We start from the raw sequence: 27,878 nt of genomic DNA on the forward strand, positions 1-27,878 counted from the left end.
CATTATGAAAATATTTGTTGCTTGGGGTGTTGACTGTAAGCTGAATTATAGCATGATGGCTGCTGTTTCATAAATCATCTTTAGTCAGGTTTTACCAGCTTTGAGCAGTACCCTACAAGCAAGGTCTGTAAATTGTCTGATTTATGAATGGAGTCTGGTTCCTGCTGATAACATATTCTCACTTCATTTCAATCAATCTTTTCATTCATCCCTGTTGTAAATTATCTGATTTAATTACTTATATTGGCATACAGATTCAGCGAGTTACACATTTACTGCACCCTTGAATACTGTTTTGCTGTGAAGCTGCACATTCAGGTATCCTGAATGAGGCAGTGATACTTCCCCACATGTATGTGGTGCTGATTACTTCCCATCCTCTTCTATCGTTCACTTTAGTGCCAACTGAGGCTGCCGCTTCATGTAAATAGTTAACCAGAGGCTGTGTAACGTGTGTGTGTTTTAATGATCACCATTTATGCTTATCTATGGAGATAAGTATACATTTACAATGCTATTGATAGCACTGATAGTTACTATTGTTGTGAACACTTCAATAGCAACTTGGAGAATGAACTTTCCCATAACTGTAATCTCGAATTGGCATAATTATTTTTTTTAAATGAAGCATTAAGTGGGGAAATTTTGAGGATGGGTGATGACGCTGGAACACTGTCATAACAGCACTGTAGACAAATAAAAGTACTTTTATAATGAGGTATAACAAAGGTACTGACAAGTAACAAATTACCGTATTCTCCTAGCTTAGAAATAACATAATTAATTTACTAATGCTATCACAGTCAGTCAAGAATCTGATTAATTTTTAAACTACTCGGCCACATGTGTCAAACTAAAGCATAGTTCTTTGCAAATGTAAATCTGGCCCACCAATTCATTCAAATTCTGAGAAACAGCAGCTAATTTGTAGTTTTTAGGGTTATTTTCTGTGCATGTGGCTTCACACTGGAAAGGTGGGCTGTATGGTACATTTAAACTATTTATTTATTTTACTTATTTTGGTGAAATTCACCATAACCATGAAATGGTCAGATTCAGGCTTTTGCCTTTAAGAAAGATATGAAAAAAAGATTCTTTATTTAGTTTTTAAAAATAAATAATGGCTAAGTAAGCTATGATAGGACAATTAGGGAAAAAATTAAATTAACAATAACAAGTATATAACAAATGGCTTGAGAAAGTGGTAGAGTACATAAGGCAATAGTATATAATGTGACATAAAACTATAGCTTAATGAAATTAAAAAAATTTTTAATTAAAAATAAATACAGTACAGTAAAATAAGTATAGAGAAAGATATTATATAATAATATCATATGGTGTGAAGTTGAAGTAACTTTTAAGGCTTTGTTTTGCTAAGACCTTTCTGTGAACTTTCTATGTATGGGGAATAAATCTGATACCTGACTAAAAACCGAAACATGCCTTTAGACGCAGCAAATTCCGAGCTTTCCCACGGGACGCAAACGCAGCCTAAATCGCTGACGGTCAACACTAGGGGGCGGGGTCCCGTGACGTCAGGGGGTGGAAGAGAACAGCAGAGCAGGAATCAAAACAAGAGACGGACACGCCTTCGCTCCTAAAGGTTATACCAGCTTATTTCTTAGACCTGCTGCACTAAATTCAACCCGCCGTGCAAGAAGAGGCCCAAAAGCATCACCACAAAGAGAAAAGCCCGCATTAAAAACAAAGCACTGCAAGGGTCCACTGCTGAAATGGAGTCCACAGAAATGTCAGACAGCGCTGACAGGAGCCGTTGATAGAGGTCGAAAATAAGACTTGACACTCGAATCCTGTAAAATGCCCAACCAGAAGAGCAGCAAGGGAAAGAAAAGCAAACGCACGAACAGTAGCGGAGATGAGCAGGAAAATGGAGCCTGTGCGGCCGTAACAGGAGGCGCGGCCGCGGCGGCTGCACCCAGGAGCGAGCGCTCAAGTGGTAAGAGAGGAAACGGACGCAGATGTAGTGAAGTTTGGTGATGCTGCCTTCCTGCCAGGGGGGAAGCCCTGTCTGTCTGTCTGCACGACTGTGACATACGTTCACTGCAACGGTGCAAATGTCTCGATCCCCCCCCATCCACTTGTTCCTTGCAGCTCAAGCCCAAACTTCGTTTAAAATGTGCGGCATTACGGTTCCGTGAATAGTGGCAAACATGGGCCACATTTGTCGAGCACGATTTCAGGCCTTGCATAATTGTAGCTGTTGGAGTAGCTATTGCTCAACTGCGCTTAAATCGTGGTTGGGAAACTGATTTTCTATTATTTTTTAAAGGTCATTCGGGGTTTGTGTGGGCACAGGACGAATGCCGAGCAGGCGGCAAAGCAGTTGAAATATTGCTGAAGTAGTAGGTGTTACTTAATGTGTCGGATTTAAGGCGAACTTGACAGCGGCTGTTGGTGTTTCTTAAGTCGATTGTGGTCGTAGTTTGTTATTGGCTTCAGAGGTGGATGATGGGAGAGATACGAAATCGTGAAATTTATGAATGGAGTTCGGCTCCTCGGAACTCCTCTAGGAATATAAGGGATTATCGCCCGTGAATGTGACGCGCAGCGCCGTCAAAAGTGGCCATAAGAGGTGTTAACGACACAGCGCGACCCTTCTTTTATTTCTTTGTCTGCACGTGCACGTCAGTGATCGCGGGCTCTCTCGCAGGCCTCAGCTGTCTTTTCCTGACGGGCACCTTGTCCACAACAGTTTTTCGGTTGTGGCCTTCCTCCTCCAGGGTAATACTGACAGCTCACCGCTTGTGTGCGCACTCAAGTTCAAATGCAGTCCACACGGACGTGGAGCTGCTGGAGGTGCGTGCATTCATACAAACTGTACAGATTAAACAAAGCTTGAGACTGGAAACCACTTCACAGCAAACCTCATCTTAACTGTCAGGTATTGCTAGTGCAGCATTACACATCCAGTGACAACAGATTGTTCTTATGGTGTTATAAGACTAAGTAAAGCCCTGCTTTAACTTTTTTAAAAGGGAAAGCAAAGCACAAATCGGGATTTTTACCGTGTAACTCATCAGAGAAACTTAACGTATATACTGTACAGGTAGTTAGTAATTACACTTATTTATTTATTTTAGTTCAGAGTGTAAAGTGCATGTTTGCAAAACCAGAAGGTAGGCGGTTCCAAGAGGGGGTTTGGGCCTTTTAACAAAAAATTACCTTTTTGCTGTCATCTATCTTTTGCAGCAGGTTTCCCCAGATGTGGATTAAGCCTGTTCCTGCACTAAAAAAGAAAATTCATTGAAGACCTTCACTGAAATAAGTTTATAGTCTAGGACTAGGTTTATGGTATGAAAGATGCCTTTAACTGGAAGTTACAAAATCTCTGCAAAGCTCTTGTTCTGCGGATGCTGAAGCCTGAACACACTTGTAGACACCAGAGTGATACACGGTGCTAAAAGTGGATTGTTTTCTGCTGTGTGGTGAGTTAGAAAGTGAAGAAGAAGAAGAAGAAGAAAGCCCTGCAATTGTACCGGAAAAGGAAGGAGGAAACTACCCCCCCACACACACACACACGCACACACACACACAGTGTATTATCATGAGCTACTCCTCTCATAGAGACCGTGTGGCCACATTTTGTTTGATTCACATCCAGATTTGAGAATTGGCATCCTGTGAATAGAGCTGCTCACAGGATGGCCTACTTGAATTTCATAAATAGATGCAGAAGAGGCAGCAAGGACACCGAAAGCACCCGTTTAACATTTTCACCCCATGTTGTGTCTGTTTGCGATGAAGCTTAGGATGGAGAATCGGAGGGAAAATGTCACCCAAAATGCATTTGTGCTGAAGACATGAATAAATTGTTGCCTTTAGTATTTCAGCTGCACATAATGGTTGATTAAAATAAAATAAAAAATAATAATAAAAATCCCAAAGTGGTGTATTCAGTTTGTGCGAAAGAAAACCCCACAACTCTCTTCAGTTTCTAAAAATTCGAGACACCGAAAAAGCTTTTAAGAAGCTGAAAGCGTCATAAGTGCAGTTTATGAAAGTAAAATTAGCTTCTAGGGTTTGCTGTTGTTTTGTTTACTTAATTTGAAGACTTCTTCTTAGGCTCTTGTGCAGTAAATGAATAGTAAAAGTTACCACTGGATTAAACAATGCTGTAGTTTAATGGTTAACTTGTAATTAGAATTTTCTCTGGAGGACAAAAGGTGCCAAACTAAAACAATTGAATTATTTGAAAAATTAAATGGAAAACCGAATAAGCTGGAGAGTCAAAGTGAAGGTAAATAAGGAGGAAATTAAAAGAGCAAAAATACTATGTCACATTCTATAATATAAATAATGCCTACACATATATTAATTCAGTAAATAGCAAATCAGAATGTTTATTAATACTTTTATTCATTTATCTTTAACTTTAGCTATTTCCAATCTTCATATTTTAGTTTTATTTTATGTATTTTACATTAACAGATTTATTGTTTGCAGTACTTGAGGTTTATTAGAAGAGTTAAAGAAATAAAATAGGCTGTAGACTGAAAAGAGCAAAGTCACCCTAATTTTGATTGGCTAGGTTACATTTGTTGTCAAATATCTGATAGGCGTAGATCAATGTCGTCATATATCAATCTTCAAAATAACATTTGAAGATTGGCTTGAGAGGCGAGCCTGAGATGGTTTGCAGAAGAGGGATAGTGAGCATACTGGACAAAGGATGTTGAATGTGGAGCTGCCAGGTAGGAGAAAATAGGAGGATTAATTGATGTAGCGAAGGAGGACATGCAGAAGGTTGGTGTGATAGAAGAAGATGCTTGAGAAAAGGGGAGCTGGTGGAAGATGATCCGGTGCGGTGACCCTCAAAATGAGCAAAAAAAGATGTTCACATTTGGCTTCTTTCTTTGCAAAATAGAGGTTAAACCTGCATTTGTGGATGGCATGATGAACTGTATCCCTGAATAATGATTTCTGGGGTAGTTCCTGAGCCAATGCAGAAACATGGTTGTTTTTAGCAAAGATTACGGTCATCAAATATTGATTTTCAGCCTCGTCTCTTCCACACACAGATTTCTACAAATTCTCTGTATCTTTTGAAAATACTCAGTACTGTACATTATGAGATGTTCACACTTGTCACAGTTTTATGTTGAGGAACATTCTGAAATTGTTCCAGACACAGTAGACACACTTATTTGCAGAGTGGTGAACATCTGTCCATCTTTTACTTCTGAGAAACTCTCAAAGATGCTCTTTTTATACCCAGTCTTGTTACTGTCCTGTTGTGTTCCTCCAGGGGTTTCTCTTTGGTACTTTCCCCACCTTTTGTTGTCTCAATTTAAACCTTCAATATGTTTTGTATGCTTTGTTGTGAATAAGATATGGGTTTATGAGATTTACAAATCATTGCGGTCTGGTTTCATCTACATTGTACACAGCTTTTAAACTTTTTATGAATTTGAGTTATAAATAAATTCTTTTCCCTCCTCTCTTCTCTCTGTTCATTCAGAGGCCCAGTGTGCAACCCCTCTCGGCTGCAGCCTGAGCCGTGCCATTGATCTGGAGAAGGACGACTGCCAGAGGGTTGTTTGCAACAGCGAGCTCTGCCCTTATGGCAACTGGATGCATCTACAGTGTTTCTACGAGTGGGAGAGCTCCATCCTTGTCCAGTTCAACTGCATCGGCCGTGCGCGGTCCTGGAATGAGAAGCAATGCCGACAAAACATGTGGACCAAGAAAGGCTACGACCTAGCCTTCAGGTTCTGCTCCTGCCGCTGTGGCCAGGGTCACCTGAAGAAGGACACCGACTGGTACCAGGTGAAACGCATGCAGGATGAGCGTAAGAAGAAATCGTCGGAAAGGAGCTCAGGCAGGACTGGAGCCAGCGGAGGGGCTTCAGGGTCCGGGGATGGGTTTTTTGAAGAGCCCAAGAAAAGCAAACCACTTGGAGGGGCTGTAGGAGGAGCCAAACTAGCTAATAGGGCCTCTAGTCAGGAGATGCCTCGTAGACAATCAGTTGATCGACAGAACTCCACAGAGAGAGGTGGAGCAGCAGGAGGAGGGGGATATGCAATAGGAGGGCCTTTACCTTTTGGGCCTCCTCAGAAATCTCCATGTGACTCCCCGGGACAGTCTCCTCCTACTGGCTTCACCTTCTCCCCCACTGCTGCTCTCGGATCGGGAGGTGGGGGAACAGGTATGCGGGGTTCCCGTCAGCTGGGAGAGTTCTTCAAATCAGCCGTCCACATGGACGCACAGAGGAAACACCTGTTGGTTGGGGGATCTCTCGGTCGGAGCGGAGGCTGCTCCCTGGGAGCCTCTGGCGGTGCAGCTGGTGCTCCTCACTTAGATGCAGGGTCTGTCCTGCCGCTACAGCTATCCTTTACCCTCCCGCTTCATCACCGGCTCACCTCTGGCAGTGTGGGTGATGGTAGCCACCCTCACCCGGTGCAGTTCCTGAGGAGGCTGGACCTCTCGGAACTCCTCACCCACATCCCGCGCCACAAGCTCAACACCTACCACGTCCGCATGGAAGATGATGCCCAGGCAGGCCAGGGAGAGGAGCTGCGCAGGTAGGGCTTTTGGGAAATAATATAACAAATCTATTTCTTGCAACATTTCTTGAACACTAAACTTGCGACACAGTGAACACATGGTGAAAGTGATCAATCTGAAATGTTTATTTTGCATGCAAATCTTGAAACTTTAAACATATTTTTTAATCAAAATGCTAAATAAAACTCAGAACTTTTAAACCTACCAGATGTGCCCATGCAATGCACGTGATTCACTGTCAGACAGGCCAGGTCCTATATTCATGTGCTTAGTACAGGTAAAGAACGAGCAGGCTGCACACAGAGCAGGTCGTCACATTCACAGCTGCTTGTGGCACATGTGGTTTTAATATATTGTAACTGCAGCATTTTGCAGTTATAACATCATATAACCACACAGCGGTTAAAGTTGCAATATAATTACAGCATTTGCACAGCACTCATTCATGTATACATTTACATGCAGTACTGTGCAAAAGTCTTAAACCACCTCTTATCCTTAGATAAGACCTAATCTTTTTCAGAGAAAGGCTTTTGTTTGTTTGTTCATTAAGCTTAATACTGAACTATGACTTGTTCAAATTTAAAATAGGCATCTAGCCCAGTGACCCAGTTGTGTCTACACACAATAGACGATTTAAGAAACACAAAATTTTTAAATTATATCTTTGTTACTAGCAGACTGTCACAAAAATGCATGATTTGTTCCAATTTATTTATTTGAATCTATAAAAAAATTCTAAGATAGCGCAGCTTGATAGGCATAAAGTATTACTTTTGTACAACAAACAGCTATTAGCTGAAAACCTGGCATATCACAGCATGGTGTGAAGTGTGTGCCTAAAAATATTGAGGAAAATGGACAAGATGAGGTCAAAAAAAGAAGTGACAGGCCTAAAAACGTGGATATCTGAAATGATCTCAAAGGAATGGTGGCTGTCAAGAAGCCATTCTTAGGGAAGGAAAACACAGAGAAGGCTGAGGTACTTCACAAGAGTGATGAATACAAATTTGAATTTGTATGCACTGAAGACGTCAGGACGAAGGTGAAACACTGTGTCTACAGCCATCTGGAAAAACCAAGTGGTGGTGAGGATCTTGTTAAAAGCGATGGAAATATAAATGCTGAATAGTTGTATCAGATTTTGATCTACCATCTGGATCCATCATCCTGAAAGTGTCTGATTGGCGACAGCTTGATAGAATTGTACAAACTGTTGAAATACATATTTATGTTTGCACATCTTTCACTAAATCACTGTGTGTATTTCCAATCTTCCTAACAAAATATAAAGAAACGAGCGGTGGCCAGAGACTTTTGCACAGTTCATCGTTCATATTCAGAAAAAAAAGCTTCTTAAAATGGATCTATGATATGGTTTTCTTTCCTCATACATGCTTCCTCTATTATAATTCTGTACCTCCTGTAAACAGAGTGGCTTATCACTGTTTTTAGCAGAATTTTGACTGCATGCACTGATTAAAACAAAGAAATGATTGTTGATTTAGGTCACGAGATGCAGTGCCACAATCATTTCTGCTGATATCCTACATAGAAGAACTGCCTGAACTTTCAGTGCAAGTGATTTGATGATGGTTCTTCTTACTGTGTCGCCACCCTGTAGGTTCATCCTGTCAGCTCTCAGTGCGAGCCAGAGAAACGTGGTCAACTGTGCACTGTGCCACCGGGCGCTGCCTGTATTTGAGCAGTTTCCTTTGGTGGATGGGACGCTGTTCCTCAGCCCTTCACGCCATGATGAGATTGAGTACGATGTGCCGTGCCACCTTCAAGGTCAGACATGGTTTTAACTGCATGGAATGAGGCCTGTGCTTAATTTGTGGAGGTAAATATTCATGCATGTAAGAGTCTGAGATGTATTATTTGAGTTTTCTGAAATTTCGCTCAGCATTGAGCGGTCTGATTTTGAACAGCAATCTGTCAGAACTTCTGCTTTTTCAGTGGTCGTCACGGTTGCTAACCATCAATTAATCAAGTGTATTTACAATGCCTGGCTAGAAGATAGACAGAAGATTAAAATAGCGGAAGTAGAGGACCTCGCAAGATTTGTTTCATCAGCTTATTTTGCCTTTAATGTATAGCGCCAGGAGAGTTGAGAAAGGGGGGAATGACATCAGATTTGGTGAGGATATACAGCCTGTGTATTGTACATGGGGCAGGGAGAATAGGGAAAAATGTATAACAGAGGCTTCTAACCTCACCCATTTTCTATCAGATTTTTATTTAGTGGTGCAAATTGAATGAAACCTTTAAGTTTACACAGACCTTATTGTGATTAAGCTTCTGACTTGGGCAGTCAAACTCAAAAGTGAGCAAACAAATGTAATAAAGTCGTAATACATCACGCAATCAGACTATTTAGAGTAAAAAAAGATCTTTAAACCTTTAAAGGAAATGAAACTGATCTGTGAATCATCTTGTTGTGTACTACGTTTTCAAACTCATGAGAATAAGTTCTTCATTTGTTTTTGTGTATTTGCATGTTTTCCTAATTGGCAGCGCACTGAGAGCTCAGGGTCACCGCCTTGTTAAGACTACCGCAGAGTACGACAACAGGACTGCCGCTAATCATGAAAAATGTATATTCTCAGTGGTTATAAATAAATTATTAGTGCATCATGATGCTCAATTATACATTCCTGCTCCTTTAAAGTGTTTTCAAACTGTGTTTTCCTTATATAAAGAGAAATTGATCCATCAGTAAGCCCAATATTCACTGTGTGAATACACATGAAAGGTTTTCTGCTGGCTTCTGCACAGTCCTACATGAATGTAAATCAGCGTGAAGCTTCTTTGATGTGCTGGCCTCCAAGCTTTGATATGTATGTCCTTGATATGCATCAGTATGAAAGGCTTATTTATTCCATTTTTGCTGCTTTTTGTCAGGCAGAATTTAAATGTTGGTGAAGGAGTAGCTTAATTTCTGTCCAACAGATGTGAAAAAAAAAAGAGTTCAGTTAAATTATACTAGCCATGATACTTTTCTATATTTGAGCTAAAACAGAAGAAGTAAGTAAGAACCCCCCAGAAAACATAATCATAACTCAGGCTTGAACTGTGTGGCAAAAACATGAAGAAGAAGCACTCAGAGAGTTCAAGCCTCCGCTAAGACAGCTCACTCTCTGGGCTGTATTTACCTTTAAGGGAATAGTGCAGTAAAAATGACATAAGGGCAGAGTGACAGGTGTTTACTTTGAGTACGCAAATATTATGTAGGAGTAGGTAATGGATATTGATTTGTAAATGTTAAGCGAATAACTTGAGCTCAATATATAATATTATATTTCTACATTATGTTTCTAACTTACTGACTTTAAGATGCAACAATTTTTGGGGTCATTTTAAGAGGAAGGAAGATGTCAAACATAAAAGTCAGGTCAGAGGTCAAATGTGACATGACATTTGGATGAAAACTATAATGTGATATTTAAAATCTATGCCAGTATGATTTTCTAAATGTTTGCCATTACAAGTATAGTCTTGTATAGATACAAGACATTTTATGAAGTCCAAAATAACACAATAATTAGAATCCCCATATATCATCCCCTACAGTATATGCCTTTATATCGTCAGTACAAACAATAAAAGTAAAAAATTGTTTTAAATAGCTTTGTGCAGCATTATTATTCCTTTGGCCTTCAGAACAATCCACTGACCTTGAAGAAGAGGTCAGAGGTCAAATGTAACATTATATTAGAACTCTTTTTATGGTACTTTTTTATATGTTGACAATACACTTCTGATTTTTTGACAAATTTTCACCAATAAATCATTAAGTTAACCCTGAAGACCTCAGTGGATGGAAGTAAAATTTGAATGTATTGTTAACATGACCCCACTCTACACCAGTCCAAAGGTTTTTTTTTTTAATTAATTGAAAACTTTTTGAGCTATCATCATATCACAAATGCTGCAAAAAACAAAAAAGCCTCCTTGGCGGCGATAATAAAATGACTCTGTATAATGCAGTGGAGTGGAAAAACACCAGAGCAAGAAAAAGAATAATATTCATGAAGCAACGTAAAGGTCTGTATATACTGCAGGGATGTGACAGTGGACTTTTGAGGAGGCTTATTGTTTTATTTTATTTTTTTATGTATGATTAATTATTCCTTTTGGTTCTTTCAACAGGCCGGCTGATGCACCTCTACGCCATCTGTGTGGACTGTCTAGAGGGCGTCCACAAGATTGTCTGCATCAAGTGCAAGTCACGCTGGGATGGGAGCTGGCACCAGCTGGGCACCATGTATACCTACGACATACTGGCTGCTTCACCGTGTTGCCAGGTAGAAACACTGAGGGGCATAGAAGAGCATGCTACTGAAATAAATAGAAAAGAAGAAGAAGAGTAATATGACAGACAAAAGCGATAAGAGCAAAAACCAAAGACCTTCCCCGTATTAGTAATTTCTGACAACAAATAGGTACAGTGACATGATGCTTTATCTCTGCTGGGTGTGTAAGCAGGTGTTTGCTAAAGTTATCAATTTATGAGGTGATAGCAATTCAGTGTTGTGTTTACAGCTTTCTCCTCTGCCACTTTGAGCCAAAAAGTTAATTAAAAAAGCTCTAAACCAAATCTAGAGATTAAACAGCTGCAGCTCCTACAAAGCTGTGACCATGTTACTTGCAGATGCCAACATTTGCTCATGGACACCAAAATAACTGTTAGCACCGATCTGACAAAAGTTAAATGATTCAATACCAATTTAAAAAGTCAGACAACGTATAACTCATTTTCTGAACTACTGACTCCACGTTGTTAATATAAAGTTTTGTTTGTCTGACTTGAAATTGGATTATTAAATCTTCCTTTCTGGGGTTAAATAATCTCAATAGAAGCTCCGCTTACCTGCTTTTTAGTGGAAATGGATTGTTTTTGGCTTTGCAAATTCAAATTTTATTGAACATACCTCCCAATGATAACCATGTTTTTGCAGAAATAAAACAAACCTTAAAAAACACTGTTCTAAACTATTATGCACAATAGAGTTTCAAAAAATTTTATTGGTTGTAAAGAACTGAAAATGGTCATTTGTTGAATTTGCAGTATTAGGAGGTCACATTTACTAAAAACCAAAAGCTATTTCTATCAAAAACAAAAGTCCTTTTTTGATATAACCTTCACAAGTCCTGCATCCATTGAACTTGTGAGTTTTTGGAGAGTTCCTGCTTGAATTTCTTTGCAAGATGTCAGAATAGCCTCCCACAGCTGCTGTTTTGATGTGAACTACCTCCCACCCTCATAGATCTTTTGCTTGAGGATGGTCCAGAGGTTCTCAATAGGGTTGAGGTCAGGGGAGGATGGGGGCCACAGCATGAATTTCTCTCCTTTTATGCCCAGAGCAGCCAGTGCCACAGAGGTATTCGTTGCAGGATGAGATGGTGCATTGTCATGCATGAAGATAGGAAGAAACTCTACATACCAGTATTTTGCAGAGGTCATTTTCACACCTTTGGGCATCCTAAAGGGGGCTACCAGCTCTCTCCCCATGATTCCTAACCTTAACCCAGGGTTGCACGACATCCATTAGTTTGGAAGACTGTTTGAAAATGAATCTTGATGTATTTCTGCTTGTGGGAGATGGCATTTTAACAGCTGCTCTCTTAATCTGATGAATTTCTCTGGCAGAAACAGTGGCGTGTCTAGAAAATTTTTGTTGGGGGGGCCAGGTAGGGGCACAGATTTGGAGAAGGGTGGCAGATTTAATTGGCAGATAATGTTTAAAAAAAAATTCTACCAACCCTTAACCATAATTCAATAATCCTATAAACCTAATAACCAAATGCACTTTTAACTCTTATTAGAATGAGATTTTAACCACTACGGTGCAAAGTTTTTAGATACTGCGTTGATAAAGTACAAGAGATACAATCAGTGCTTTGTCAGTGCTTAAACAGCATTCAAGGACATCAATATTTGCATAGTATTTTTACTGACATATAGTGCACATATGTTTTGGGCAAAAACATTTTTGAAAATTAAAATACGAACATTTGTAACAAACAATTGACAAATTAGCCAGTTCCAATGCAAAACTTTCTCTGCCTGTTAAAAAAAGAAGATAATCTTCTCACAAACTGGTGTTTGATTTTGAAACAGGAAAAAAGTGGAGAAACAACTGAAAAGACTAACATTTGAATAAAACCTGAAAGCAAGTAAATACTTTCTATGCTGCCTTATGGTAAACTTTGGTAATATTGATAAAGAACAACACTGGCTGATGATAAAATACAGTCAGCTGGCATGGTGACACTGCCAGTATTAACCTGCAGGGCTGGACTGGGACAGAAAATCGGGCATTTTGACTACAGACCGGCCCACCAGGTATTAAAGCCATAAAGCCTTTGAATGAAAACAAATGCTGTTGTGACAGTGATGTACAGTCTTGTTGGTATATGTATGATTTCTATACATTTTACGTCAGATAAAAACTTTGGTTGTAAGATTTAGATAATTATTTAATAAAAACTAGGTATTTTAAATGAGAATAAGAAAGAAAAGTATTTCTTTGTGCCCCCCTTTCCCTGTTAATGCCCTACCTGGCCCCCTGGCAGAACTTTGCTAGACCCGCCCCTGCACAGTTACCAGCTGTCAGCTACATAAAAAAGGATCCTGGTGTTATTTATCTCTCAGAAACAGTTGATAACTTCAACTCATTCATGTCACCTAAAAGGTAAACCTGTTTCTCCATCACCTGTTCAGCTCTGATGATTCAGTAAGGACATCTCCTGGTTTCATCTTCATGTTTCCCTCTCACCACATATCTAAACAGACATCATGACCAGCAGCTTTACAGCTGTGGCTCCAGCAAACATCAGCTGATACTAGAAATTAATATTAAATACATTCTAACAACAGCTGATCAAGCTTAAACGTGCTGCTGTTGTTTAGCGCAATATCCGCTGGTTTCCTCTTTCTGGCGCAAAGTGGGCGATAAACAAGAGAGAAAAGCCGATCAGCTGATCATTGATCAGTTTCATGATTGAAGTAGCAACAGGAGAGGGAGGGGGAGAGAATGAGAGAAGAAGAGGCAGCTGTGCAGCATAAAGACAGAATAAATCCAGCTTTGTGTCTTTTTTCCATTCTAGCTAAAGTCCGGGACAAACTGCGTCTCTTCTCAGCTCAATACGAAACGTGTAATATTTTCTCTGAATGAGGGACCATTCCATTTTTTAAGGAGCCGTTGGCAACTCTACTAACTAAACTTATGAATAAAATAAAGTTCACTATCAGTAACATCATAGCACCCACCCAGCTGTATAAAAACTCCGTCAAACTGGCTAGAACGCAGTATGAGTTATTGCAACTGACAGTAAAAAGTCAGCAACATGAAAATAAACTCCACCTAAACTTGGTTTATATCTGACCCAGATAGACTGCAGGTCATAACTTCTTACCTGAAGTTCAGTTCACCTGACACTCGGACTGGCGGCTGCTTCGGGTCTCTCCTCCTGCCTCCCCTTCCCTCATCCACCTGTTGCCTCTGTGGAAGCCCCGTCATAGCCACCACCAAACAACGGAGTTATTTCTACACATCGACCTGCATCTGGCCAATCCACCACCTCTCATTGTTCATGCCATTACAAAAAAAATAAAAAATAAGTCACTGGGGATATGCCCGGTATGCCCGATGGCCAGTCCAGCTATGTTAACCTGCAACCAAATCTGCAGCTCCATACAGCAATGTTACGACTTAGATTATATCTTATAACGCATAACTCTTATGTTAGCTGCCCTCAGTAGCATACTGTCTGAAATATTCCACAGCTGCAATAATTCTTTAAGTGTTATTTTTCCTTGGTATTCTAATTTCACCGAAGTTTACTAAACTCAACAAACTTGATATTACTTACCGGGACATTTATTCTGTCCTCATTTTCTTTCACCGAAAAATTGTTTCCTGCAGTGCCGTCTTTCGCGCTTGGCTCTCCTACCTTTGCTAACGTGATGCGCATAGCGCAGAAGCGATGCTGCATTCACTTACACTCGGATATCTGAGCGTCACCGTGAAAACATAATCGGACATTTGATATTTGATTGAATTTTATTGTTTTGCCTTTGGGGTGGCACCTGGGGTGGCCAGTCTGGTTTGGGGGGTGGCCTGTGCCCCCCCAGGCCACCCCGCTGGACACGCCATTGGGCAGAAACCTTCCTCATTAACCTGTCTGTGCTGTGAATCAGCCACAAAGTTTTTCACAGTACAATAATCGCTTAAGTTTTTGTGTCGTATTGAATGTATTCATACCTTGTCCAAGGCATTCTACTATTTGAAACTTTTCTGCAGCAGAGAAATCCTTTTTTCCCATGTTGCATGGAACCTGTGGTATGCTTAATAATTTGGAACATCTTTTTTTAGCTAGTTTTCCTTTAATTGAGCTTTCCTGGCAACCTAATTATGAAAGCTGTCTGAGATTCATATCAGTGATCCAAAGAGCCCTGAGACACAATACCATACACAAGTTTAACTGAAAACGACAAACTGGATGTTTGCATAATTTGGAATATGGCGTATAATATTTTTATTGCATTACCTGCATCTACAAAGTATCTACCAAATAGCAAAAAAACCACAGCATTTGTTTGCTAATTGTAGCGCTTAATTTGTTACTTAATTTGTTACCAATTCATAGCAACAGCTATCCCAAGGCTCTAGAAATGTTAAGGCAATTTTAAACCCCAAAAGTTGGACGATCTCCTACAACCAAGAACTTGGCAACATAGGAAACGAAAAACTCCCTTTTTAACAGAAAGAACCCTGCCGCAGAACCAAGATCAGGGAGCTACAGCCATCCGCTGCAAACTATTGGAGCATGAGGCGAAATAAAAAGGTGAAAAACAGGAGCGTAGAGAGACCGTGAATGACAAAATACAAAACACAAACTACAGGAGAGAGTAGACTGACGTTAATGTCATGAAATAGTGGCATGTAAACACATGGGGAAGAGAAATGCTCATTGCATCATGGAAAGTCCCCTAGCAGCCGGTTTGAGCCTGTCCTAACTATAAGCTTTATCAAAAAGGTGTTTGTCTCCTGAATCCACTGGAAGCTGGTTCCATGGAAGAAGAGCCTAATAGCTAGATAACCTACGCTAGTCTAAAAATAGTGATTGTATTATAGTAGTAAAAGTGCATCCAGTCTGTTATCTAGTTTCACCGTCACTTTTTGCATCTAAAGACCCATTTAAAGCTGCTTGGACCCTTGAATTAACATGATTTTGTCACACTTAGATCCCAGGGAGTCACGAGTGAACCTCCATGCTGATATCTTGCCTCTTTCCAGCCTCTTGTTTGCTGACCTGTGTCCTGTATGTCCTCAGGCCCGTCTCAACTGTAAGCACTGCGGGAAACCGGTGGTGGACGTTCGAGTCGGGATGCAGTATTTCTCCGAGTACAGCAACGTCCAGCAGTGCCCCCACTGCGGCAACCTGGACTATCACTTTGTTAAACCTTTCTCCTCCTACAAAGTTCTTGAGGCTTATTGACAAATGTTGCTCTTGCATGCTAGTTGAGCTGCTTTTTGTTTGTTTGTTTTTTTCTAACACAATCTAGGAAAGATTTTATTTTTTGGGGCCTTAAGGAGGCTTTTAAGTTCTCTCTTTTGATTTCACGATTTCAGTTTTTTTTTAATGTATAGGAAATGTATGATTCTAGTTAGAGAAAAGTTCCATGGCAGTATCTCTGCGGTTAGAGATAAGTGTTGATGAAAGTGTTGCACTGACATTTCAGTCAAGCAAACACATTTATCCGTGACGAGTGAATGTATCTGTATGCCAAATTTACTTTTATTTTTTACCAAAAACAATCTTGAATAAAGCTGAGAGAGATAGACACTGGTGCTGGTTTGGTGTGCTCCTCTTTGTTAAAGCAGCTTTTGATAAGAATATGTTCTATCTTGATTAAAAACGTCATAAATAAAATGTACACCTTTTACTCTATGACAGATTCATCAGTTTATAAGTCTGGTATTACCATGTAGTATGTTCCTATCTGAGCTGTGAACATCTTAGAAAACTTGTACACTACATCCTGAGAGACCAACCTGATGTACACTGTGTCAACGATTTCCACATTAAAAGGATTATGTTCTTCATGACTTTACTGAAGACTTGTAGGATGTCTGACAGGGAGCAGCCATGATGGAGGTCTTTGTTTTATTTATATATATATATATATATATATATATATACATACATACATACATATGTGTGTGTATATATATATATATATATATATATATATAATCCCATTTTTTAACACTATTCTCGTCTGACAACAAACACTGTCTGCACGCTGCCATCTCTCAAACATAAAATAACCATTTCTTGGTTAAACAAAAGCAACGTTGACTTACTGCACTACCGTGTGGTAGAAACAGGTACAACTGGACCTCAGTTTGATTTCAGCTGATCTCACTTCAATATAGATTTTGGACATGAAGTCATTTCTTCACGTCGTGTTGATGGTTTTAGTGAGTTTTTGCGAATTTAAAATGACTTTTAAACTCAGACATTTACAAAAAGTAATTTCAAGTTCCCGTCATAGCTTCACAATAAGAAAACATTGAAGACATGTTGATTTGCTCAAGAAGATCTTATAAATGAATCCAGATGCAGATTCATCCCGTATCTGGAACGCTGCAGTGTACACATAACTTTAAGTCAAAACCTGCACGTTTCAGCCTCTCAAAAATGCCCTTAATCCATTTATTCATAATTATAAAACAACAGCCTTCCCCCTCACATGGAGGCCAACAAATAAGATGTATAATTGTTTTTTACTGTTGCATTTCTGCATTTCTCACTGCTTTTATCTGTCTATGTTTGTTTCGCCCTCTGTTCATATTGCTTAATCTTGCTTTTATTGCAAGTGTTTCTTGCTGTATTAGGTCTTTCATTTTTATTGTTTAATTCATACACATTTTCTCCTATTTTAAGTCTTGTGTTTACCTTGTTGTTACCTTGTGTTTAAAGCTATGTTTTATCTGTTTTGAATCGTTTTGTGTCTCTTTTTGATGTCTTTTTTGTCACTTTTGTGTTTATTTTACATGTGCTTCTAGTCATTTTGCCTTTTGGTGGCTGCCTACATGAAATATTTTGTGTATGTCTACATTTTGTGCGTTTGTATCTCATTATGTTTCACTGTTATTTTGTTGTTTGCAGTTTTCTGTACAGTCATTTTGTGGCTCTGTTAAGCAATTTTGCGTTTGTGTTTGTGTCTACTTGGCCAAAGGTTACATGACAGCCTGGTCTTGTATCCCGTGGGACCTCCATGCCCTGGGTTATAAACTTTTAAACTACAAAGTCTGATTGACGAAACAAGTTGTGGCACTAGGCACAGACTCCAACTTGCTTTTGTGAAAAAGTTTTATTTCTGTCACATCAGTGCTGTGTGGACCCTTGTGTTGTGTCCGTGCTGCCAACAGGAGACGTTTCACTCTGAGCGGCCTCTGAAGTGGAGTTGGCAGGCTGTGCTTCTGCAGCCTTGTTCTTTCCTTTTTGTGACAGTTCCTTTGCTGAAGGCGGTCGGAGGATGCACACGGCTGCTTGGCCATCACGTATCACTTTTGGCCTTGAGACAAATCCCACCATTACTTCCATTTGTTCCACGATTTGCTCCAGAGTGGCATCCTGTGGAAAGAAAACACAAAGATGTTTCTGCATAAAAAGCTTTTAAGGAAGAAAAAAAAAAAACCTAAATGCGAAAGTAATTTTTACTGAAATATGAGCAATACTGAGTTTTTACTGAGGATTTTACTTACTCATATTTTACTTTAATTTTTTTTGCTATAAACAGCCCTAAATTGCTGTGCAAAGTTTTGTTTAAGTAATTAAGCAAGACCTACATCTAAATATTTCTGAACCAATAACAGGGATTTAAAAAAAATACATTAGCTTATTGCTAAATAAGCTCCTTACTGTATTTGAAACGACACAGGGGACTTCTCTGAGAAGCCAGAAATTAATCAAGCAAAACAATTAATCTCTAAAACTAATTTTTTTGTTCATCAATACAATTGAATAATTGTAATTTGGCATCTTAATCAAAATAATAGCGTGCTTTGCCCATTTCTCTGCTTTTTTGTGAAATAATGAATTTGAAAATTGACATAGTGGTGGATTAACCACTGCAACCATATATGTATATACATTTGTTATGTTATATTAGTCACAACTCAGACCCTTACTGAATAAAAGAATAATCAAGGAATTCGCTCAGGTTTATAGGCGTTCTTCCTCACCAGGTTAACTGCAGATTCACGACGCACTGCCCGCAGAGTGATCTTCACATGGTGTTTCTTTTCCAGCCAGCTCTCCACCTGCTTCAGCTTTGTGGTGAGGTCATGAGACGCTATGCCACCTGAAAAGCTGAGCTCCTTCACCTGCACAGGAACTGGAGCAAAAAAACAACTATTTTTGGACTTACAGCTGCTTGTCAACCTGTCACCCCAAAAGTGCTTTTCTAAAGTCTATGACAATTTCAAGCAAAGAGCATGACTTTGGTGTAATGTAACTCTTTATTTCTTGAACCGTCCTTAAACTGACCTAGGTAATGCCTCTTTTCTCATTTCTCAGTTTGTACATCCCCAGTTCCTTTCCTCACATCCTCTCCTGGAGCCTTATTTCCCCAGCGAGGACAAAGAAGGAATGCAAGTAGAGAGAACTGGCTGTGTGCCATGCCTCGTTAATATGTTCAAGGTGAAAACACTTCTGCAAAGGATACACCTGAGCATCCTCAATTATAGCTCCTCTGCCTTACCTCCCCTGTCCTCTGTCCTTCATATACATTTTAGGAACTGAGATATCCTTCAACATAATGTCTGGGTTGAAGGCAGTAGGATAGAGAGGAATGAGAAAAGCATCTGGTAACCATCTACCTGCTTTCGCTTTCTTCTTCTCCCGCATTTTTAGTTGCTCCTCGTGGATCTGTTTGCCGCTCATCAACTGGTAGACTGGTGGGTCTTTGTGCTCACTGAGTAGCACTAACTTGAGACCCTCCTCATCCATCATTCTGATGACATCTGCACGGTGCATGACGCCCAGGTTCTCACCAGCTGCACTTATCACCTGTATCTGACGCTCAGGGATCTTACGGCCGATGCTGCTGATCGAGGCATTTGCTCGGGGATCTTGCTTTTTCTTCTTTGGCGTGGCTGGAGTTTGTTCTGTATTGTTTACTTCAGTGGAGAAAGCAGACTGTCTCCAAGAGGCAGCGATGATATTACATCTTTTGCTGCATATTGTAAATCTTAAGGCTGGTGGCGTATACAAGGGACTCCCACCACACACCGTTCTCACTGCATGGCTTAGCACCCATCTTACACAGCCTGCAGACATATCCTAAACCTTAAGAAAAAAATGATGAGATTATTCGACAGTGCATTCACAATTTAAGAACTAATATCACAAAGCTCAACATCAAACACAATTTAAACATCAATAATTGTCTTTCAAGCGAAAAAAACAGTTTAATTATCCAGTTTTCATAATCGAGCCAGCCTCCATTCGAAAATAGTCGAATTTAATTTTCTTTGCTTGTTTTACTTTTACTTGTTACTGAACAAACCACACAAGTTACGAGTAAAAACACTTTCGGGGTCCCATCTGTCATTCGGGACACATCAGCTTTGTTTCATCGCTTGACTTTGGGCATTTTACACTGGGACAATGGATAGTCTGGCAAACTGGAATGCGATGGTAGCTAGAAAACCTTGATTATTTGCGAAGTATATAAGAGTGAATGTCTTTTAATGAGTGTGAAATTAGCACATAAGTGTCTGGTGTGTTACAGTTCACAGAGAAAAGGAATGCACTTCGGGTTGGTTGTCATTAAGTGTCCTAGACAGAGCAGTTTGTCTGTGGAGCCAGCGGGTTACAAACATCAATGCATGCATTAATTAGAGAAGCGCAAGAATCCAGACAGAAACTAAACCTCCCCGTTTTATCTCCTGCAGTGCGTTTTTGCTACTCACTCGTGTCAGTGCCGTTTATTATTGCTCTCCGCATCAGGGTGACTACTGTAACTCCTTCCGCCATGCACTTCTTCGTTTACTTTGTTTCAAATAACCCCTATACTGCCCTCATGAGGAAAACCTAGGACACTACACTCACTGGACAAATCCTTGCTAACGCCGATGCTTCTATTTCTTTTGTTTTTGTAATGTCTAATAGCTTTGCTTATGTTGGTAAATGCACTGTAGTGAACTGGATTTATGAGGCTGTTGCACCTTCTCCCTTTTTGACAGATTACAGGGGGAAAAGTCACAACATTAACGTATAAATGATGACACTGGACCAGCGTGTTCGGGTGATGTGTTCCAACTTTACTCGTAACCCGGAAACTCCCCCCACACACAGCCTTATGGGAACAGTAGTCTACCGCTACACCTCCTCCTTCTAGCTAAAGACATACTTCATAACGTCTCAAACAGCTCACTAGAACAGAAATGGGGAACATCATGAAACATGAAAATTATACACATCCCTCATTTGTTCACTTACATTTAAACAAAACACATTATTGTAAACATCTCTGACAGCTTAACCCAGCTTTGAATAGGGCATGAATGGATAACTTCAGAGAATTACACATCCAGTCTTTCAGGAGGTCTCACCACTCGACCAGATCTGGTAATAGTCCCTGTTGGTCTGAGGTGGCTCCTATTTCTCCTCAGAAAACCCCTGTCTGTCTCTACCACATAGGATCTGGGAGCACTGGCAGGTCCAACTACTGCTCCAGTAGTTCCTTCCGTGGTAATCCACACTTTCTGTCCTGACGATAGTTCCGGAAGTGGTCTGACTCTATGTCTGCGGTTGTAGTGTTTTGCCTGCTCACGCCTCCCCTCCTCATCTTTTTTTCGAAAAGCCTGTAGGTCAGGCCACCTTGGCACCAGCTTTGCCACAGCCTGTGGCAGCGTGGTCCGCAGGTGTCTTCCCATAAGCAACTGCGCCGGCGAGAGCCCATGTTCCAGTGGGGTGGCCCTGTACGCTAGCAGTGCTCTGGTGTAGTCACAGTCCTTTTTCCACTTTGTTTGATTGGCTTTTGTTCCTTCTTCTGCCACGTCTGCGTTTTCCCGCGTGTTGTATTTGTCCGTATTGTGTCCATGTTCAGTGTTTTCTCCACTGCCGCGCTGCTGTGAAGTATTGATTGTTGTTTCTTTACCGTTTCGCTCTGCCTAACTTTCTCAATGGCTTTAGCAAGAGTCAACTCTGAGTCCATTTGCAGCAGCTCGGACAGTCTTTTGTCTTTTATGCCAACTACAATTCTGTCCCTTATGAGTTCGTCTTTGAGTGCTCCAAATGCACAATTTTCTGCAAGTTTGTGCACAGCAGTGATGAACGACTCTGTACTTTCCCCTTCCTGTTGCCGTCTGGAGTTAAACTGTGCTCTTTCAAAAATTACGTTGTGTTTTCCTACGTAATGTTTGTCAAATGCCTCTTTGACAGTTGCATATTTCTTTTTATCTGCATCGCACAGTGGTAAAACTGCCAAAACATCATCAGCAGCGTCTCCCATAGCGTACAGGAGTGCATTAACTTGATACTCGTCTGATTTGTTATCAAGAGCAGTTGCAATGCGAAATCTTTCGAACCTTCTGATCCACTTTGGCCATTCGGCAGGATGAGAAAAGTCAAATGTTTCTGGGGGTGTTATTTGTACCGTGGTCGCCATCGTGACGTGTGGATCCCTGGCTTCCTCGCGTTCAGAATCGAAGCTTTCCGGTGCGCCGACCTCGTCTCCTCCTTCCGACATGTGAAGCTCGTGCTCGACCGCGCGCGCGCACGCGCCCTGTTGCTAGCGCCGGTCACAGCCTCGGCCACGCTTCACCTGCTTGCCGGTCTTGTTCGGGTTATCGATGCGAAAACTTCTCTCGCAGTTAACTGCACCGTACTGTACTCGAAAAAGAAGAAGAAGAAAAAAAAAAACTGTGGAGACCGCCGTTCGCACTTCTGACACCACGTATAAATGATGACACTGGACCAGCGTGTTCGGGTGATGTGTTCCAACTTTACTCGTAACCCGGAAACTCCCCCCACACACAGCCTTATGGGAACAGTAGTCTACCGCTACAATTAACAACAGTTTAAATTCCTACAATCACCTTTTGGCAAATACTTTTTTGGCAGCTGATCATTTTCCATGATGTGACTCTCCCGTTCCACTGCATCCTAAAGGTGCTCTATTGGAATGAAATCTGGTGGTTATGGAGGCCATCTGAGTACAGTGAACCCTCAGTCATGTTCAAGAAACCATTGTGAGAATACTGAAACCTTGCAATATGCTGGATGCAGTCATTAGAAGATGGTTACAGTGTGGTCACAAAGAGACGGACATGGTTAGCAACAATACCCAAGGTCGGCTGTGGTGTTTAAAGAATGCTTGATTGGTACTAAGGGCCCTTTAGTGTGCCAAGAAAATGTTCCCCACACACTACACGACCGGCTGCTGTAGCCTGTCTGTTTTTGGTGTGATGTGTTGTATGTTCAAAGATGCTCTTCTGCTGCAACCAGTGGTTAATTCAGTTACTGCTGCCTTCCTATCAAATCAAAGTGATTTTTATTTTCTTCTGCAAATCAGTAAATCTAAATATAGTTTTAATTGTATATGAGAAAATATTTTTGTGACGTTATGTGCTAAGTTGAAGGCATTGTATACGTTTTTGTTGTTCAAATTTAGATTATGAGGAAATGATTAAGACGTAAATCTAAGAGGGTAGGGCTAAATAAGTATATACTTCTGCCTACAACTTTTCAACTACAACTGCATGGAATTATATTATGAAATGTTGGTGAACGTATATGTTTGAAATAAAAATGAACTGAACTGAGCTCTGTTAGAAATCCTAGCAGATCAACAGTTTCTGGAATAATCTGACCAGCCTGTCTGGGACCAACAGCCATGCCATGTTTGAAGTCACTTAAATCACCTTTGTTTCCCAATCTGATGCTCAGTTCGATTCAGTGTTAGACTTTCTGCCACCATCTACTAGAGGCTGACTAAAGTGTGCAACCAGTCTAAGGAGTGTGATTATAGTTTTTGTGAATTTATATGTGACTTGGCAGTAACAGATGTATGCCTGTGTGATGCACTCATGCAGTCTATGGATGCAGTTTGCTAATAAAGCTTGCCAGTTTTAGAACTCAAACATGGACCACATTAAAAAAAAATTGCCCTTGCTTTCAGGTAAAATCAATCCAAATTTACTTAAAACTGCTTTTTTTTAAAAAAAAAAATTGCCAACAGGGGACGAGTCCTGTGGTTATAAAAGACTAAAGAGAAAATGGCCTTTGGCTCATTTGCTTTGTGATAAGAGTAAACACCTTTGCTGATAAGCTTATAGGCTCAAATACTAGTGTCAAGTTTTACTGATTAAAACATGGTATTCATTTTATTATTGGTCCTCATTATTGATAGAGAGGCGGTTACAAATACAAATTTTTATTTGTCACTTACACAGTACAACATATAGCGAAATGCTTCTGTCCTGAACTGCAGGCAGGCTGCGCCTCTCCAGGGCTCGTTTTTAGCATGGTGGGAATTGAACAGGCATGTATCTTACCACTACACTGTCCAGCTGCTATAAAGTAAGTGGTTCCACTGGGGGTTGAACCCAGGACCTTCTGCGTGTAAAGCAGACATGATAACCGCTACACTATGGAACCAGAAGAATACATCTTCCCTTCGTCGCTCATCCGCATTCTACTGTGCATGCATGGAATAATATGTCTTTTATTTAGTGTAATAACATTTTCATATCTGTCCATGTGAGTGTTTGCAAGAGTCTTCTAGCTTATATTTGCTCTTTTCAGTCATTTTGATGTTTATCTATTAATGCAAGAAAAAGCGTTGCTTTGTAGCTGCTGATAAACGCTCCTCTGTGTGTGGCATAGAGGGGGATTTGGCTAAACATTGACTACATGTGTGCTGTTTTGTGCTGGACAGGAAGTGTTCGGTGTGCTTCCAAGAGCTTATGTGCTCAACAGGTACATACTTTGCCTGTTATTTGTTTATGTGTCACTGTTGGTATACGAAGAGTTGCGTGCCACACTATTTCTTGACTGGAAAAAGTCACTCCGTGGACTATTAATACCAGGTTACACTAACCTGACTGGAGACAGTGCACAGATAATGTGAGGTTTTCATCATCCAGACTAATACTGAGACCCTGAGGCTTTTAGTGAGCGTAGGAACTGAAACATAAACTCATAAATCTAAAAGTTAACATGTTTATTTCAGACAGCACAGGCAACTGGTAAGCAAAGAAAATGCAAACTAATTCCAGCTCAACCACTCCACTTAACCACAACAGCATGCAAATATTGTTACCAAGAAAAAACAAAATACAAAATGTAAATGATTTTGTGTATATAAGATAGTACTATAAATACATCAGCAGCAAGAGCTTATCAGCAAGCAGCCCCTATGGGCCCCTTTTTTAGAAGAAAGCAGAAATGGAAATAACTGGCATGCATGTGGGAATTGCCAGACAGTCAAATTCCCAGTCACACTGACTACAATAACAGCAGTAACTTCAAATGTTGAGAAAGAGAGTTTCAAAATTAAATTCAATGGAATACCTTCAGGTTATTTGTGCAAATATGAAATGTCTGCCTTTTTTGGAAAGCCAACAAAATTCCAACAATGTTTTTCCAAGAAATTCTTTCATTCTCAGGATGCTTTAAATACTGTTTGGCAGATGTGTGCCTTACAAGAGTCATCTTCTAACTTCTAAGGCTGTATAACATGAGTGTTGGGCTCTTAGTCACATCACTGAGGGTCGTTATTGCTCCATCCACTGCCGGTTCAGATAGAGGGGGAGGAGGTGGAGGTGGTCAACAAGTACAAGTACCTCGGGCTGTGGGTGGACAATGAACTGGACTGGTCATGCAACACAGAGCACCTGTATAAAAAAGCCCAAAGCCGACTGTACTTCCTCAGGAGGCTGAGGTCTTTTAACATCTGCAGGAAGCTCCTGAGGATGTTTTACCAGTCGGTGGTTGCTGGAGTACTTTTCTATGCTGTGGTGTGCTGGGGGAGCAGCACAGCAAAGAAGGACTCATCCAGGCTGGAGAAACTGATCAGGAAGGCTAACTCTGTGGTCGGCATGAAGCTGGACACTCTGGTGACAGTGGCAGAGAAAAGGACACTAAAAAAGCTGCTGGACATTATGAACAATGCTGGGCATCCTCTGTACACGGCCATTAACAACCAGAAGAGTCTGTTCAGTGACAGGTTGCTTCTCCCCAAGACAAGAACTAACAGACTTAAAAACTCCTTTGTCCCACACGCCATCAAACTGTTTAACTCCTCTCTGGAGGGGAGAGGGAGGGGAGACAGGAGGACAAAGGAGGGGGGAACAACTAAGCTGTAGTGCCTCTTCACCTCACTGTGCAATACCTTTTGTGCAATACTTTTTGTTAATAGTCAACAGTGCAATAGACTCAATACTTGAAATGTGCAATTCACTTGTATTTTTATTTTTATTCCTATTTATTCTATTTATCCCCTTCATATATTTTATTTATATATGTCTCTGTATTTATATATATATATGTGTGTGTGTATATATACAGTATATATAATATTCTGTAACTCTGTAACTTTTGTTGGTGCTGTGCTTTTGGAAACCGAATTTCCGAGAGGAACCCACCCGAGGGATTAATAAAGTTTTATCTTATCTTATCTTATCTTATCTTATCTTATCTTATCTTATCTTATCTTATTAACAGCACAGATTTCTTCTATCTTCCACTGATGCTGTTGAAGTGGTTTTCTACCCTCCCCCGATCTATACCTCCATCACAGTTTCATCATGGAAGTCTACAGAGTGAAATCTTATATACACTGTGACTTTATAACTGATGGGTAGTTGATTAATGATGTCACATTAGGAAGCTGTTACATTTCAAGACAAGTTGCAGCCAACCCCAATTTGAGGTGCCACAGCAAACGATCTCCACACTTTGTTAAAGAATATAGTTGATCTTCTGATTTTTAAATGGCACGGCCAATAAAATGCTACAAATCTGAGCACATTTTCCCTTGGTCATTATGAGATAGCCGTCACAATTCATCCAGCTGTTTCTGTCAGCAGTCACATCATCATCATTATGCCCGTACCGTAACATTACGGCAAAATTTATATGCACCACAAATGAAGATGATGCAATACATACATACATGTATACATATACAGGTGCAGTATATTTTGGATCATGGACTATTACTTTCCTGCTGTATACTTTTCTTATCATCCTAGGGCGAGTTAATCTTCGTTTTCTTTTCAAAACTAGACAGATGCTTTCTAATCAGTGATTTGTACCTCACTGTAAAATCACAGTATGTACATTCATGAAGGTGTCTGCAGATTATAGTTAGCTATAGATTATAGATTATAGTTTATAGATTATAGATTATAGTTTATCGTCATAGAGTAATTATAATCCTGAAATTTTGACTTTCTCTCTGATAGGTTTGTTGTGGTTTTTCAGCCTAATGATGGTCTTTAAAAAAAAAGTTTAATAGTTAAAAATTAGCTCCAGATATTTTAACTGCTTCATTTGTAATGAAATGACAAGGAAACTGAGCTCGCGTGGCCATAAAACCACTTATTACTTTTGAGCCGCACTGAAAATAAGAGGAAATATATAAAAATGGCTGTAATTCATTAACAGTTAATGAAATACTTTTGTCAGACCTTTATAATTACGGGCAAAAATCAGGGCTTTGATCACATCCTAAATGTTCTCTGTGGTGGTGTCTAGAGGCCAAATATTTAGCCCAAAGAATTTGGACTACATATTGCAATATTCATATAGTTGTGTCAATAAATGTGGTTTACTGAGCAAAACAGGTCAACTCTTTCATTTTCCACCCACTGTGATACTGATTTTAATGTCACACCTTTGAAAACGTGGGAGGTTGTTTGTGACGCAGACTTGTTTCCAAAAATATAGATTGACACTGAAACTGATAACCTCCACTTTGTTGTTAAAGGCCATAGTCGGGTCTTTACTCCGAGTTTTAATTTAGCTCATTGTAGTTTTTTGTGAATAACATTATTTATGTTTCCATTAAACTTGGCAACACAGATAGCATCTGAGCTGTTAAATAATATGAACATATTTCATCTGCTTGAAATGATGAGAAATGATCACTTATGAGAGTTTTAGGAAACAAATCCTCCTGAAAGGTTACGCTTTTAACACGTCTTCAATGGAAAAATGATGCTGTATGCACAACATGATAACAGCCAGTGTGCAGCTCACAAAATTAGACCTGGATCCTCATCCAAGCACATCACAGTTCCTATGCCTGCTTTGCATAG

At 40.1% G+C, this 27,878-nt stretch overlaps 2 protein-coding genes, 1 long non-coding RNA gene and 1 other non-coding gene across 5 annotated transcripts; 1 reads left to right on the plus strand and 3 right to left on the minus strand.

Annotated features, from left to right (window-relative positions):
- Positions 1 to 1,547: 1,547 nt before the first annotated feature.
- On the plus strand, positions 1,548 to 16,386 carry heca (HECA ribonucleoprotein granule regulator). Of its 2 annotated transcripts, XM_085432263.1 has the most exons (5): positions 1,548 to 1,960; positions 5,483 to 6,545; positions 8,153 to 8,319; positions 10,681 to 10,835; positions 15,871 to 16,386. In XM_085432263.1, exons 1-5 carry the CDS (start codon positions 1,822 to 1,824, stop codon positions 16,033 to 16,035), a joined length of 1,689 nt encoding a protein of 562 aa, XP_085288389.1. In that variant the 5' UTR covers positions 1,548 to 1,821; the 3' UTR covers positions 16,036 to 16,386. The 2 variants fall into 2 exon arrangements, with proteins under 2 accessions (XP_085288389.1, XP_085288390.1); XM_085432264.1 differs by lacking the exon at positions 15,871 to 16,386 and having other exon boundaries at positions 8,153 to 8,371; positions 10,681 to 10,743.
- LOC146692225 (uncharacterized) lies at positions 13,140 to 14,682 on the minus strand. Its single transcript, XR_014915154.1, has 2 exons — positions 14,407 to 14,682; positions 13,140 to 14,036 (listed from the first exon to the last, which is right to left on the minus strand). It is a non-coding gene; the product is annotated as an uncharacterized LOC146692225 (long non-coding RNA).
- A 921-nt stretch (positions 16,387 to 17,307) lies between the features above and the next one.
- mtif3 (mitochondrial translational initiation factor 3) lies at positions 17,308 to 20,600 on the minus strand. Its single transcript, XM_085432265.1, has 4 exons — positions 20,523 to 20,600; positions 19,428 to 19,896; positions 18,792 to 18,943; positions 17,308 to 18,180 (listed from the first exon to the last, which is right to left on the minus strand). Exons 2-4 carry the CDS (start codon positions 19,885 to 19,887, stop codon positions 17,932 to 17,934), a joined length of 861 nt encoding a protein of 286 aa, XP_085288391.1. The 5' UTR covers positions 19,888 to 19,896; positions 20,523 to 20,600; the 3' UTR covers positions 17,308 to 17,931.
- Positions 20,601 to 24,140: 3,540 nt separating this feature from the next.
- trnav-uac (transfer RNA valine (anticodon UAC)) lies at positions 24,141 to 24,213 on the minus strand. Its single transcript has one exon. It is a non-coding gene; the product is annotated as a tRNA-Val (tRNA).
- Positions 24,214 to 27,878: the final 3,665 nt, after the last annotated feature.

Source organism: Copadichromis virginalis, linkage group LG15, assembly GCF_057382275.1.
Source record: "Copadichromis virginalis isolate Kocher_CV1m ecotype Utaka linkage group LG15, C_Virginalis_male_GT1.1, whole genome shotgun sequence".
Taxonomy (NCBI): Eukaryota; Metazoa; Chordata; class Actinopteri; order Cichliformes; family Cichlidae; genus Copadichromis; species Copadichromis virginalis.

Excerpts from the sequence above, each read along its gene's own strand:
- heca (XM_085432263.1), top strand. The coding sequence starts at position 1,822 with ATGCCCAACCAGAAGAGCAGCAAGGGAAAGAAAAGCAAACGCACGAAC. Across the intron at positions 1,961-5,482 it reads CAGGAGCGAGCGCTCAAGTG|AGGCCCAGTGTGCAACCCCT; the intron begins GTAAGAGAGGAA and ends CTGTTCATTCAG. Across the intron at positions 10,836-15,870 it reads CTGCTTCACCGTGTTGCCAG|GCCCGTCTCAACTGTAAGCA; the intron begins GTAGAAACACTG and ends GTATGTCCTCAG.
- mtif3 (XM_085432265.1), bottom strand. The coding sequence starts at position 19,887 with ATGTCTGCAGGCTGTGTAAGATGGGTGCTAAGCCATGCAGTGAGAACG. Across the intron at positions 18,944-19,427 it reads GAAGAAGAAAGCGAAAGCAG|TTCCTGTGCAGGTGAAGGAG; the intron begins GTAGATGGTTAC and ends TTTTTGCTCCAG. Across the intron at positions 18,181-18,791 it reads GTGAATCTGCAGTTAACCTG|GATGCCACTCTGGAGCAAAT; the intron begins GTGAGGAAGAAC and ends TTCTTTCCACAG.